Genomic DNA, 14,916 nt, shown 5'->3' with positions numbered 1-14,916 from the left:
AATTACTTGGCCAGTTTATTTTCTATTGTACAATTAGAATATTTATCCCATTTTAATGGACTAGCTGGGTAAGCTAAATTGGGGTAGTATATATGGAAGGATACACTGCTTGGAATGGCATCTGGAACGTGGTAGGAATTCAAATATTTGTTCCCTTCTCACTGGATTTACCTAGAACCACAAAGGAGTTTTGTTTGCTCTTTTTATTTATATTACTTTTTAATAAATATTTTTATTTGAAAGAAAGAGGGAGGGAGGCGCCAACGGGGGCAGGAGGGGAAGAGGAAGGAGGAGCAGCGACTCCCCGCCGAGCAGGGCTGGGTCCCAGGATCCAGAGATCACGACCTGAAGCCCAAGGCAGATGCTTAACCGACTGAGCCACCTAGGCACCCCCTTAAAATTATATTTTGAAAGCATAAGTCATTAACTGGCTCAAATACAGTGAAGTCTTCCTATCTCCGTCCTCTAGCCACCTAGTTTCTGTCCCCAGAGGCCAGCAATGCAATCAGCTTCCCAAAGGTCCTTTGGGAGGTATTTAACACAAATAAAGCAATAGTAGTGTACTATATGTACAGTTTTGTGCATACTGTATTTTGAAAGTCATTCCATTAGTACAAAAAGAACTTCCTCAGGACCACTATTCTGGCTTACAAAATACCATTTATACACGCAGGTTATTTAATCAGTGCCCTAGTGAAGGATATTGAGATAGGTTCAAACCATTTGTTAGAACTGCTGCAATGAATAATTCTGTATATATGTGTGTGTGTGTGTGCGCGCGCGCGTAGGATCTATTCCTAGAAGTAGGATAGTTGGGTCAAAGGGTGTGGGCAAATATAGTTTTGAGAGATATTGCTCAATTCTCTTCCATAAGTACCTGTTTCTCCATCTCATCATCAACACGTTATCAAATTTTATGATCTTTGTCAGTCTGATAGCTGAAAAACGCTATCTGGGGGTAGTTTAAGTTGCATTTATCTTATTTGGAATGAGCCTCATTTCATTTAAAAGACACTTATACTTTCCTTTCGGTGTCTGCTTATATCCTTTGCTCTTTTTAAAAAATTTTTTTTTGAAAAAGATTTGAGAGCGAGCACTCAAGAGTGTTGGGGGGGGAGGGGTGCAGCGAGCAGAGGGAGAGAGGCTCCTCAGGTTACCTGCTAAGCGCAGAACTTGGGCTCAATTCCAAGACCCTGAGATCATGACCCTGAGCCAAAATCCAGAATCAGCCACTCAACTGACGCAGCGACCCAGGCACCCCCCTCCTTTTTGAAAAAAGATTTATTTGAGAGAGAATGCAAGAGCTGGGGTGGGGGGCAGAGGGAGAAAATCTCAAGCAGGTGCCCCATTGAGCGCAGAGCCCAATGCAAGGCTCAGCTTGATCTCACTATTTGAGATTATGACCTGAGCTGAAACCAAGACTACTTAACTGACTGAGCCACCCAGGTGCCTCCTTTGCCTGTTTTATTGATTCATAGGAGCTCACTGTTTATTAGGGAAATCAGTTCTTTGTTAGATGAGTTGCACCTATTTTTCCCTTAGTTTGTTAACTTGACTTTGGCCAGTGTTTTCTGCCCTGCAAAAACCTAAGATATTGATGGGGTCAAATTTATCCATCCTTTATTTTTCTTTGATTCTGGATTTTGTGTTGTAGTTTTTCTCACTTTGAGGAAAAGAAAAGACAAAATACAGCTCCCATGGTTGATTCTATTTTTAGGACCTATTTTTATAATGCAATCTTTGATCCATTTAAAATTTAGTAGTAGGAGGATCATAATATTAAGAACTGGTGCTAACCTTGGTTGTCCTATAGTCTGATCAACCTATTATACAGATGGGAATGAGAGCACCATGCCAGGGAAACGTCAGTCTCTAAATCCTCCTCCTCCTCCAGAGTTTCCTAATTCAGGGAGTGGCACCTTCCATCCAGCAAAGTACTCAAGTTCAACCTTCAACTGCCAAGTCTAGTCTGTCCTGTTGATTCTTCCTTCTAAATGTTACTGAATGCATCCACTCCACTCCCACTTACTAAGCTAGAGTAAGCTTTGTCATATTGTTCATACATCAGGACTTTTAACTGTGCTGTTCCCACTGTCTGCAGTATGGTTGGCTCCTTATTCAGGGCTCAGACCTTCCTTGCCCACCTTAGCTCAAGTATCTTTGTCACTGTAATACCACTGTATTCTTTTTTTTCACAACATCTACCACACTTTGTAATTGCCTTGTTTATTTCTTCACTTGTTCATGGTCTCCTCCACTAGAATGTAAGCTCCCTGGTATCAGGAGCTGTATTTTTTGTCTCCTGTCTAATCCCTAACATCTGTGACAGTGCTTTTCACATAGTGGGTGTTCAAAATGTTTATTAAGTGAACAAACAAATGATATCTTACCTGAATTACTTCAGTGGCCTCCTGATTCTCCTTTTTCCTGCCTTCCCATGAGACAGACTCAGGGAAATTTGAACTCTCTTCTGATTGACATGCTAATTATCACTGAACAAAATCAAGGAGTGCACAGAAAAGAGGGAGCACAAGGCCAATTGTGGGGCCAAAAAAATCAGGATTGACTGGTATGGTGACCAGAGAGGGTCAGGGGACCCAGCTTCTGGTGCCAAATCTGCAGCCTGCTGTATAGCCTTGAACAACTCAATTCACCTCTCTTGGCATCTTCCTCTTCTGAAAAGCTATGATATTAATTAAAATCTCAATCATACAGGAAAGTTGTAAAAAATCAAATGGAGATGTTTGGTGAAAGGGCCACTGCAAGGGGTTAGGGGAATAGGGAAATAGAGAAAGCTTGCTTTATTCAGAATGCGAACATTTCCTTACCTTTAGGTCAGCTCTGCTGTCTTCCCAGGATTTTCCTGCCAGCAAATGCAGGCAGATACTGTGCCAGGCCTCAGTCTCTCTTCTTTACCATTTCCAGCTGCCCTGCGTAGGCTCAGTGTCCTATTCAGGGCACGATGCCTACCAACAAACATGAGGCTGGTAGGTGCAGCCAAGAGCTTCCAGGTGCCAGGACAGGCATGCATGCTGCACATAAAAATGAACCTTTTCCTTCTGGGCCTCAAGTCTTTCCCTGAGGAAAGTGGGCTTATTTATCTCATCTCCGAAGACACAAAATCTCATTATGGTAGTAGCTACAGGTAGTTGCAGAGTGGATGCCCCCAGAAGACCATAAGCTGAGAACACCAGAGTCATGAAGCCTCCGGGCATCAGGTGTGCCTGAGCTTTGGTTTAGGAGGAATGCCTCTTTGTCTTCTTTTAAGTCTCTTGGAGCCAAAGGTTCCTTCTCCATCCATTTGAGAAGGATTTTGTTTACTTAGTGGGCCAGAAGAGCTGTCCTGACTCCAGAGATTATTCAGCCTGAAAATGAAAAAGCCTCTCCTAAAGTGTGGAAGAGATGATCCATGTTAAGTCCCATTCTCTTTTGCTATGGCCTTGTCACAGTCTCCTCTCTCTGCTGGCCTCTGAAATGTTGGCAGTCCCCATGTTGGTCTTTGAAGTTTCAGGGGATTTTACTTATTTGATATTCAAAAGCCTGGGAATTTCTGATATTATCTCTTCTTTTTGTGCTTCCCTTCTCCCACTGTCCCCAACCTGCTACCAGAGGAATTTTTCCCCCAAAGCACAGTTCTCATCTTCCGGCTCAGAAATCTTTTGTTCCCTACTGCCAAAAGGATAAAGTTCAAATTCCTTAGTGGGGAATCACAAACTGTCACAGTTCACTTTTTCAGCTTCATTCAGCTTGATTTGATTTCAATGTAAATTAAATCAGAGAATATGTGTATCAGTTATAATTAGCTTCAGAGAAGGCCCAAATACCAGGCACTTAAATAACATAGAAGCTTGTTTCTCATGTAAAACAAATCCTGAGGTGGGCAGATGGGGCTTCTGGGTGCCAGGGACCCAGGCTTCTTGGATCTTGTCACTGACCCATTCTTGACATGGCCAAAGATGGCTGTGCAAATTCCAGGAATAGGGTCTGTGTATCAGCCAGAAGGAAAGTGGAAAGGGAAGAAAAAGGTACAGGATGGATGCCAGCTATATTTTAAAGACCTTCTTGAGAAATGGACACCTACCGCCTCTGTTTGCATCACAAGGGACAGACCTCATCTGCTGCAAGGAAGGCAGGAAAGCGGTTTAGTCCAGCCTACCACGTGACCCTTAAATACTGTCAGCTTTCTCAGGAAGAAAATGGATGTCTTTGGGGAAATGGGAAGATTCTAACATAAATATCCTTTCTCTCTAACTTTGCTTAATCTGGTCCCCTAGTTTATAACGCTTGTCTCCCTTCCCTGAGAAAACTATAATCATCCTTTAGAGCACAGCCCAGTTATCACCTCCAGACCCCTGGAGGTACTGTTCTTAGGACATTTTGCATGTCCCTCCACGAGGTCTCTAATCATAGTGCCATGAAACTTCCTCCTTCCTGTCTGCCTCCTCGGGAGTTTGTACCAGGGGCTGCTGCTCCCTCTCTCCATGGCTGCAGCTCACCACTCCCCCAGAAGAACCTAATCTTAACTTTTCACTCCTGTAGCCTTTGGGCAGACTCCCCACCCTCTCAGGCTCTTTTGCCCACACTGACCATTCTGTACAAGGCAGCTGCCCCACAAACCTCCAGGGTAGAGAACAGGGGGCAAGAGGGACTTGGGCAGATTGGGGCTGATCCTGAGCCTAGGTGCATGAGGTAGCAACACGTATCCAGAGGATACCCGTAGACCTACCCTAGCCCTGGGCTGAAGCTAAGTCTTTTCCTCCAGAGGAAACAGAAGATGCTCCCAAAGGCAAGAGCAGAATGCCAGGGGCCTGTATACATGTTTGCATGTAACCAAGCCCGAGGGCACTCTGGCCTTCTGAGACAGTTTTCCCGTATCACTTTGCTGCTGAAAGTCCTTCTGTGCCTTCCCAGCTCTGAAGGGTTAGTGCTGCCTTCTTGAACCTTCCTGTTCTGAGCTCTGCTCACACACAGTTCCTACCTCTGTCCTCACACTCTCCTGTCTTAGGTGGCTGAGCCACGCTCACAGACCTCCAGATTCTCATATGTACTGTTGGTTTTGCTTGGTACACGTTTTCCTGCTTGGCCTTCGATTTGGTGTGGATGATACCTCTTTCATGAAGCCTTCCTCTGAACACCTGTGTCAGTGGCCTCATTAGCCTACTGAGTCTGTCCCCTGCTCTAGGCTAAGCAACTAGAGGGCCACCTCCCTCTCCCCTCTCCAGCATCCCTAGCCTCAGGCACATACTAGGTATCCAGTAAATACATTCCAAAGTCTAATTTTTTGCTCTGGGTGAGTAGATCATAAGGCAAACATGAAAGAGTCACATAATTCAAACTCTTTCCCTTGTCTGAATAAAGCTATTCATTTTCAGAGCTCACTTTCAAGCTTCACGTCAGGAAGGCTCCCCTAACCACAGGCCTAGGACAAGACCTCAGTGATGTTCTCATAGCACTTCACACACGTTTAACGAATCACGATGGCAGTTATTCTGCCAATAATGCTGGATTTAGTGCTGAGTTTCTCAACAGCAGCACTATGGATATTCCGGGCTAGATAATTCTTTGTTGAGGAAGGCTTTCTGTGCACCACAGGATATTTGAGCAGCATCATTGACCTTTGCCCACTAGATGCCAATAGCACCCTCTCAATTATGACTTAAAATGTCTCCAGACACTATCGAATGTCCCTGGGGGTAAAATGACTTCAGGTTGAGAAGCACTGGTGTAACAGCCATCTCCCTAGGCATTCCATAGGGTGGTCCAGCCACCTTGGCTCCTCAGCTTGGCATTGACTCTCCTGTGTAGTTGATCCTCCTCCTGCCACAGGCTGAGCCACACACCACCACCCAGAATGAGTCAAAGCTTCCTTTTTGTTCCTCTGTGGAGAGCCTGAGGGTGGAGATTGCGTCCTACTGGCTCTTTTATCTGCCAGTGCCCACCCTTCCTTTGCTTTCAGGGTGGTCAGGAAACCATCGCCGAGGTACAAGCGGAGGATAGGCAAGGGGCCTTTTTAGGGCTGGGAAATGGCAGGTGCACAGTGAGGGTCCTTCTTGACAGGGATAACTTCTATTGGTTTATATGTGTTTGTTTTTAGGAAGTTCAGACTTTATTAGATACCCTGGGGCTGGCCCTGGGGGAAGCCTTGGCTAGTTTCACAACCCTCCCAGTCGGAAGTGACAATGAGGAAAGGTCAGCCTGGGGAAGGCTGAGAGCCCTGACTAAGGGGCCGGAAACCAGTCCTGCTGATCCATGTCCCCTCCCAACTCACTCCAGCTCCTCTGCAATTAGCACATGGTGAGAATCTGCTTCGAAGACACGAAGGGCTGCATTGAGGCTTCCAAGGCACGCTCGTAATCCTGCAGTGGGACCTCGGAGCAGGCGGGCGCTGTGAGCTGGCCTCGGCCGATGAGACCGCACAGTGTGAGGATCAGCTCCTTGAACTGGGCTGTGGGAAGGCGGAGGAAGTCAGACAGGAATGTGGCGGCAGGGCACGGCAAGACGACCATGGACCACCCCAGGTAGCGGGGGTTGGTGCTGAGCTCTAGGAAAGCCTTGAGAGCCCAGGTTTGACTAGGGATAGGGAGGCTGTGGAGGCAGCCTGGTCCCTGGTGGGGTAGGACAGAGAAGCATGGGGAGCAGCCCCAGGAGCTGTTGGGCAGGTAGAGTGGTAGCTGTGAGGGCTTAGACCCACAGAACCTGACTGGCGTGGAACCCAGAGTCCTGAATGGTAGGAGGGGCAGGATTACTTTGAGGCACGGCAGCTAGGAGAGGCACAGGGAGGGGGTGGGTGTGCCTGGCATGTCAGCTGATGTGGAACAGATGAGCTTGCTCAGGGAAAGGAGCTTTCCTTAAGCACCCAGGACTCCCTTAGAACCCCACAAGTTGAGGTACCCAGTATCCCCTCCCAGGGTCGCCCTCCTCTGTGGTCCAGGAGATGAGAAATGAAGGCCTTGGCTGAGAAATGTTTTTTCGTACACATCATTTTTTGCAACATTCAAATCTAATCATATCCTCTGTTCAGAATGCTTTGGTGGCTCTTCACTTGTCTTTAAGATAGAGTCTGAGCTCCTTAAGAAGGGTTGTAAAACCTTTCATAATCTGGTCACAAACTCTCTGTCTAGGTCCCCAATCTCTGTGATGGGCTTTTGCATAAGTTACTCTTTTGGCTTCAGACATGCCACTGATACCACCACTTTCCTTCCCTTCACTTGGCTACTTCCATGTGATTCTTCAGTCTCAGCTTGTGGGGGTCACACTCTGGGCAGCCAGTCCTTCAGGAGAGGAAGGATAGTGTCCTGGCTCAGGCTCTGGAGTCAGAGACTAGTTTATATCCTGGCTGTACCACTCCCTAGGTGGGGTGACTGGGCAAGCTACCTAACCACTCTGAACCTCAGTTTCCTGCTCTAGCAAAGGCTAACAATATCTAGACAGCTATGATATTTAAACTGAGACAGAAGTTATGTAACTTGTCCAGGTCCCATGGCTAGGCTGGGTTGGAACCTGTCACCAGTGACAGTAGGAGCAAGAGCGCTGGCTCTAGAGTCTGTTCTCTTTACATGGCTGTCTTCTGTGGCAGCCTTCCCCACTGGCAGCTGCTTAGGATGGGGACAGCGTCCACCATGTTCACTGCTGCCACCCCTCTACCCCAGGACTAGCCCCGTGTACCTAGTACCTATTTGCTAACTGCAGCTGTGGCTAGAAGCTATTTTTCTTTAACCTGTCGTGGCACTGGGGAGCCAATCCCCTCTCCAGGCCTCAAGGTGCTGGTCACTTCTGCAGTAGGCGCTGCCCTCTTGTGTGACCCTTGGTGATGGGGCCATCATCCACTCACCTGGACTGTGATCCTTCTTCCACTGGGACAACCAAAAGCCTCGAAGTTTGAGATCCTTAAAAATGAGCTGGCTCTGTGGACACAAGAAGGATGAACTGGGGCTCTGAGGGCAAGTGTTTCAGGTGCTGCTTGAGGTACAGGTTCCCCCCCAGGGACACAGGCACCATGTGGGTCTGGGCAACTGGTGTCCAGGCCTGTGTGCACACCTGCCTTCCCCACCAGCTTACCACAGAAGCTATGACGGGCTGCTTGGCCATTCCCCCGTAGGTCACCATGGTTCCCCCAGGCCTAAAGAGTCCAGAGAGAACAGAGTGGGTGTAGGCAGGGACAGAGCCCTTTTTAAATCTGCCAAAGGAACACTTCTGTTCCAACCCTGGTTCCTGAACCTTGCTCTCAGAATCCTTGGGAAGGTTTCAAAAACTGCAGACTCCGAGGCCTGGCCCAGACCTAATGAATCAGGAAGGATCTCTATTCAAGTCATCTGACAACCCCCCTCCTGCGCCCCCTACCAGATGACATGGATGTTTAGCCAGAGTTGGGAACCCACTGATCTAATCACCCAGTAGGGCTTGGATGAAGTGTGGCAAAGAAGTGTGCTCTACTAAGGAAAACTCAAGACCTGAGTTTAGTCTTGGCTCCCTTCCACTCCTGGATGTGCAGCCTTGGGCAGGGCACAGACATTGGCGCAGACCTCTGCTCTCATCTGCCCATGCTCATTTGAAGGATCAGTGAGATGAGGTAGCAGCTATACACTTAAGGAATGGTGTGGATGGGGTAGAGGACAGTGGGTGACTGCCGTGTAGGAGGGGCCTCACCAGTACCTGCTTTCTGACACCCATACCCCCACCCCCATGGTCAAACAAGAGAGGCTCAGATAGTTTTTAAAAAATGAATAAACTAGGACTTCCCAGGCTCGACTTAACCTGTATTCCTCTCCCCACTCCCTGGTTCTTTAGGAGTTTGCTGATCCAGGATGATGGCAGGTGTGTGTGTGGTGCTGTGCTTTGTGAACAACAAAATGGAAGAAGCTGCCATGTGAGGCAGGTGACTCTTTGTCTGTGAGGCTGGTGGGTAGTTTGGTCTTAAGTTCCCTTCAGCTAATAGCTGTTCTAGAAAGTAGCTTCTGGGGGGATCAAGCCCCCCATCCCATACCCCTGTACTTATTCTAATCAGAAATGTTCACTGGGTGTTTTCTGGGTACCAGGCACAGGTCTGAGCACTTCCATGTGCAGTGGCTTGGTGAAGCCTCAGTGTAACCCCAGGGTGGGGGGAGTACTTTTATCACTCTCACTTTATAATGAAAAAACCTAAGGCCACTTCTTAACCTGTGTAGCAATCTGTGCCTTACCTCGGTGTCCCTGGACTAACCTTCTGAGGCAGAAAGGGTTTATATCCTCCCTGTATTATACACAAGGAGACTGAGGTCTAGACTATTTTTCACGTATTGCCTAACTTTCCACAGGCCCACAGCTAATAAGTAGCAGAGCTGGGACTTTGGGACTCCAGTGCCTCTGCTCAGCACTCTAGGTCAAGGCCTCCTCCTATAGTGAGTGCTGTGGGTATGGCAGGCTGCCACAGAGCATGTCCGACTTGGGTGGAAGAGGTGTTCTCAGGAGTCACAATAACTTGGGGGTAAAGCCTGGCCCTCCACCTTCCCAGACCTTGGGGCAAGGTAATTACCCTTTTGGGGCCTTCTGTTAATGGGGATGCAAATAGTATCCCTCGCCTGGGGTTGTCAGGGGTTAACACAAGCACTCTGCAGAGTCTGGTGCAGGGGTATATGCTCAGTGATTGCTATTATAGCTCTCTGACTACATGACCCATCTTCCCATCTAGCCTGTGAATTCTAGAGAGTGTCCTCAGCGTCTCAGCCATCTCTGTACTCCATAGCTGTTGAGTGCTAGCAAGTATGTATCAACTGATGTTGAGGGAATTCCTGCTTTAGTTGGGAGGCATCCTTTCAGGTACTCTTCAGCTCAAGAAGTTTATGTTAACAGAAAAAACAGTGGAAGGACAGGCACTGTTAATATTGTCAACAATGCTCATCCCCCTCTCCCCCCCGGTTGGGGGATGATAGGTAACCTTTGTGCTTAGTTTTTCCTTTGTATTTTTTTTTTAAAGATTTTATTTCTTAAGTAATCTCCACACCCCATGTGGGGCCAAACTTACAACCCTGAGATCAAGAGTTACATGCTCCACTGACTGAGCCAGCCAGGTACCCCATCCTTTGTACTTTTACATGCTTTCAAAATGTTTTGTAACAGCATAATTTTACCTTTAAAATTAGAACCTAATAAAAAATTTAAAAGCTGACAAGCTATGACTAAGTGACTTTTTAAGATGCCCCTAAGTTATGAATCCTTTACCTATATCCCTATCACAAAAACCTTAGCTATCTACTTTTGGGGTCCCTAGGAAAAACAAAGCAGATGGATCTCTCGATCATCTATAAAGGAGGAGGCTGAGAAGGGAAGTGCCTGATAACTGGGACAGGACTGGGGTCCCAGTTTCCTACTCAGGGTTATGCTGACTTGGTCACTTGACAGTCCTCCTAGCTAAAGGCGTGGAGAGCTCTGGCCAGCTGGGCCTGCAGGGCCGAGGGACTTACGCTAAGTGTCGCAGCAGCTCTGTGGAGCTTTTCCCGCCAACACAGTTGAGAGCAAGCCGAGGCTGGGGCATATCCTGGAAAACAAGGAACCTGCAGTGAGGGAGCTACCACTGTACACATGGGGTTTAAAGCTTGCTACAAGCCAGCACTTCCTGGGCCCAAGTGTTGTGTCACAGGGAATGAGGGGAGAAAATGGGATGCCTTCAAACTTGGCCCAAAGAGGACCTTTGCTTTATCAACTTAATCCTGTTATCTGTTTTAGAATTTTGTTCAAAACTCATCTCTGGGAAGGAACAGATGGAGGGCATCTACTTTCCTTTTTGAAGGACTTCAGTTCCCCCGAGGGCACCTCTTCTCTGCACTTAGAACTTAGTTAAAGTTGAAGGTGTTGATCTCTTGCTTCAGAACCCTTCTTAAGAGGCACGTGTTCTCAAGTGAGTGTGTGTGTTCGGTCACCCAGGGTTCAGAGGAAAGAGGCTGAGATACGGTCTGGTCACCTATTGGGTGTGCTGGGGGTGGAGGTTCTGGAAGGTTAAGAGATTGTGACTTCAGAGAGCCCTGACGCCACCACTTCTGTCTGCCCTTGGTGAAATCCTTGATCTCTTCTGAGTCTTGGTTTTCTCATCAAAAAGAGATAGCACCTACTTTGTAGAGCTTTTGAGGGGATTATCAGATACAGTATAAGAAGGATGTTTGGAGATGCTTTCCTTTCTCTTCCTTCGCTGTGCTTCAGGTCCCTGGGGTCCTCCCAGCTCGGAGATTCACACCGGCTGCGAGGACTGAGGGGGAGCACTACATATATTCAAACCTACACATCATCCAGAGTTTTTTGAATTTTGTCTCTCCTGCCTCCCTCATAGCACCTGGGCCCTTAATGCATGCTGTCACCTGGCTGAGGGAAGGGGCTTTATCTTCCACATGGAGACAAAGGGAGGATTTGGAGAGGAGCAGTGGGGCCGGTCCCAGCTTTTCTAGCAGGTCAACTTTCTCCAGGGAGATGAGCATGGAATGAAGGCACAATGCCCGTCATCCTAGGTACCTTAAAGAAGTTTTTCATCTCATGCTTTCTTAACTCCTCTTCTGTGAGAACATGCTCGGCCCCCAGACTCTTCAGTCTATCAGTCAGCTCCTGGAGGTCAGGTCTAGAAACCAAACACAATCCATGGCCTTTGGTCACACCTGCTGGCTCTACCACAAGCTCCTAGGACCCCTATGCCACAGCTGTGAGAACACGAGTTTCTCTTTGTGGGAAGCTGGGACTGAGTGTAAGCCAGGCCTCACACAGGGGCTGGCTACCTGATTTCATCACACTCCAACCCCTCTGAGCCTCAATTTCCTCACTGGCATTATAGGGTGATTTCTACAGCCCTTGCCAGCTCAAAGGTACAAGAAACTATCTGGCCCAGGGAAAAGTCATTTCACTTCCTGACTTTTTTGTCTACTCAAACAACAAACTTCATTTCCTTTCCCCCACACTTTTCAAGGAGCTCTTCAGGGTGTTGTACAAACATACTCCAGCCCAGCAGTGGCTCTGGGTCTCTTTGGCCAAGGCAAACAGGGTAATTTTTGTTAACACAACTGAGGGGATAGGGAAGAGAGGAGAATGTCAATTCTCCTCCTAAGACTGGACTTCCATGACAGATGTAGCCACGTTCATTGACAGTGAGGCTTAAGGCAACTGGATAGTATGGTGGAAAGAGGACGAGCCAGGGAGCTAAGTCTGTCACTGACTTGCTATGTCTTTTTTTCTCTGAAACTTGTTTTCTCATTGTGAAACAGAAATGACAAGCCTGCCCCATCTCCTTCACATCATACTGCAGTTCAAAGTGCCACACAGATGCAGGGGGAGAAGGGCCCTGGGTTAGACAGTTCACAGTAGGAATAACACAGCTTTGGATGTTCCTAAATACGAACTGTGGCTTTGAAACCATGGGTTATCACAAGTCTCACAAAGTCTTCAGCAAGGGTCAGATCCACCTCCTTCCTGCCCTCCCTTTACATTTGGGATGTTCATCACCCTACAGCCAGAGGCCTCCTGGGTCTTTCTTGCAGCTGACATCTGTCAGCAATCTGTGTCACTGCGGAGGAGGACTGCTTATGCACATGCGCCACCTGGTGGAGATGGGGGCGCCTATGGGGATGCCATGTGGAAAGGCTCAACCTGCGTGCACTGGGATCAGGTCTCCCCACGCACCTGTCTCGGACTACATTGATGGTCCTTAGGCCTAGGGCTGCGGCGATCTGGATGACTGCTTGCCCTACTCCACTGTTGGATGCATTCTGGATGACCCAGTCTCCTGTGGAGCCAGGAAGAGACCCAAGTCAAGCCCTGGAGACCTGTAACAGGTCAAGTCTTCCTACCTGGGGTTCTATTATAGAGCAAAAGAGAGGTGTCCTCAGGCTTGAAATGACCCACGACCTGGCTGTTGAGCCTTCTCAGATCTTGGGGGTGTTGCTTATTATTCTCCCAATGCCCCTTCAACCCCAAATTCCACAACATCCATGGTGCCTCCCATGACTTGGCAACTCAGAGACCATGCTGTAAGTAATTTAGATCCACTGTGTAAATCATTTTATATCTTTCATCATCTTCTTGATTTTTATGTCCTCAAATCTCTGCTTAGGTTATTTTCCATAGTTTGCAACATTTCCCTCTTTCTTCCCTCGTTTTGAAGTCCTATATATCCTTTGAAGTACAGCTCAGGCGTGGCTTCCTTCCCATCTCCCCTCTGTGTTCCCCAGTGCTCTGCAGGTGGTGTGTCCTATCTTGTACTTGGTTGTGGATAGGTCCATTTCTAGCAAAAGCCTGAAGCTGGCAGCTTCCTGAGGGCATGGCCACATCTTATTCCCCCTTTGTGCTGCTTCCTACAGGCACATTGCTTTGAAATGAGATTAGAACTGTGCTAGAGAAACCTACAGCCCCAGAAACAGGGTCCTACAGGTAGTCTGTGGTCAAAGCCCAGGCCTGGCTTTGTAAGTAACCAATGGGGAGGCAGCATTGCATGCTGGGGAAATGTGGGCTCTGAAATAAGATGGACTTTGTGTGAGTACCAGCTGCCTGACTGTAACATGGGACAGGTCATGACCTCAGTTTCCTTCTCATAAGACAGGAATCCTGGGAGCACCAATCAGGATGCTCCTCATTAGTCAAATGCCACTGTGTTCAGGAAGGTGCTCTGTCATTTCTGAAATGCTGTCTGAAATGCAGGGATCTGGTGCTACAGACAGGGGAGTTCCTAGAAGAAGAACACCCATTCTCTGTATCCAGGCGTCAGCACACAGATTGTCACCCATTAGTAGGTTATGAAATCAACCTAGTGGGTTGCAAACAGAATCTTTTTTAAGTTAAAATTCCAGAAAATAGAATTAAAAAGAACATGGTGCAGTACACATAGTAAGGTTAATACTGCTCCGTGAAACTTTGGTTTCCATTACACATATATATACACATACACATATACATATATACATACACACACACACTCATATGTACTTATGTATTGGATTATAAGGCAGACTATAATTCTCATTATGGGTCAGTATGACAACTTAGTATAACACTGACCTAGCCCAGGCCACACATGCCCCAAGGCAGGCAAGTGGAGAGATACACCATGGGTACCTGAGGTGGGGTGGTGTCAGAATGTCCTGATTCCAACTGCAGCCCAAATCAGACATGGCCTGAGCGAATGAGGAGCAGGTGACCAAAATGCCTCCTGCACCAGGAATTGGGCAAGGGTCTCTGGTCACCTGCTGGCTTTTTCCACCAATGGCTCCCAAGACCGCTCTGGCCAGAGGTGTGAGGACCTACATTTCTCTTCATAGGAAGCTGGGACTGGTTTTTAGCCTGCCTCGAGCAGTAGTGGCTACCTGAGCTTATTGTGCTCCAACATCTCCGCTTCAGTTTTGTCATCCCCATGGCAAAGCTGGACTGGGTGATAGCTCTAGTCCCTGAACATGCCTGGTGTGCAGGGCAACCCTCCAACAATGGGGATGAACCCAGCCTCTTGTCAGTGGGAGGTTAATTGTGAGGTGGGTTCCATGAGGGTCTTTAGAGGCCCCCTCCTAGGAAGACTGAGCCTTGCTAGCCCACAGTAGTAACCAGCCTTCCTTGGCTTTTCCGTCTTCTGTCTTGCTGTCCCCGTCCCCTCACTACTTCCTAGGATCACCTTCCCTGTGAACCATCCACCTTCAGTCCTAGTCTCAGGTTCTGCTTTCAGAGTCCCCTGAATAGAACACCGGGTTTTGTCATTTCCTTGCTAAGTGATCTCACGTAAGCAATTTCCTTCTCTGGACCTCAGTTTCTCCATTTCTGAACAGGAAGAATAATAAAGTAGCTGCTAGTTACTGTGCTGTATGCCAGGCGCTTGCTGAGTGTCACGCTGCAGGGTCTCTGTTAACTCTCACAACCCTTACTCTCCATCTGATGGGTGACAGATCTGATAATCTGAGACAGGTCAGTTCCCAGTGAGAAGGT

General features: G+C 47.8%; 1 protein-coding gene across 4 annotated transcripts in view; it reads right to left on the bottom strand.

Annotated features, from left to right (window-relative positions):
• Positions 1–570: 570 nt before the first annotated feature.
• The window catches only part of MECR (mitochondrial trans-2-enoyl-CoA reductase), a 35,615-nt gene continuing 21,269 nt past the window's right edge, over positions 571–14,916 (bottom strand). For all 4 annotated transcript variants that reach the window (XM_026014335.2, XM_072750514.1, XM_072750512.1 and 1 more), the window contains exons 5-10: positions 12,634–12,736; positions 11,479–11,581; positions 10,440–10,513; positions 8,059–8,119; positions 7,832–7,904; positions 571–6,445 (exon numbers count right to left, since the gene is read on the bottom strand). In XM_026014335.2, coding sequence (XP_025870120.1) covers positions 6,285–6,445; positions 7,832–7,904; positions 8,059–8,119; positions 10,440–10,513; positions 11,479–11,581; positions 12,634–12,736 — 575 coding nt within the window. In that variant the 3' untranslated portion in view covers positions 571–6,284. The remainder of the gene's footprint in view (positions 6,446–7,831; positions 7,905–8,058; positions 8,120–10,439; positions 10,514–11,478; positions 11,582–12,633; positions 12,737–14,916) is intronic.

This window comes from Vulpes vulpes, chromosome 2 (genome assembly GCF_048418805.1).
Source record: "Vulpes vulpes isolate BD-2025 chromosome 2, VulVul3, whole genome shotgun sequence".
In the NCBI taxonomy this organism is placed as follows: Eukaryota; Metazoa; Chordata; class Mammalia; order Carnivora; family Canidae; genus Vulpes; species Vulpes vulpes.
Note: the sequence above shows the minus strand (reverse complement) of the source record. Positions and strands in the feature narration are given on the sequence as shown.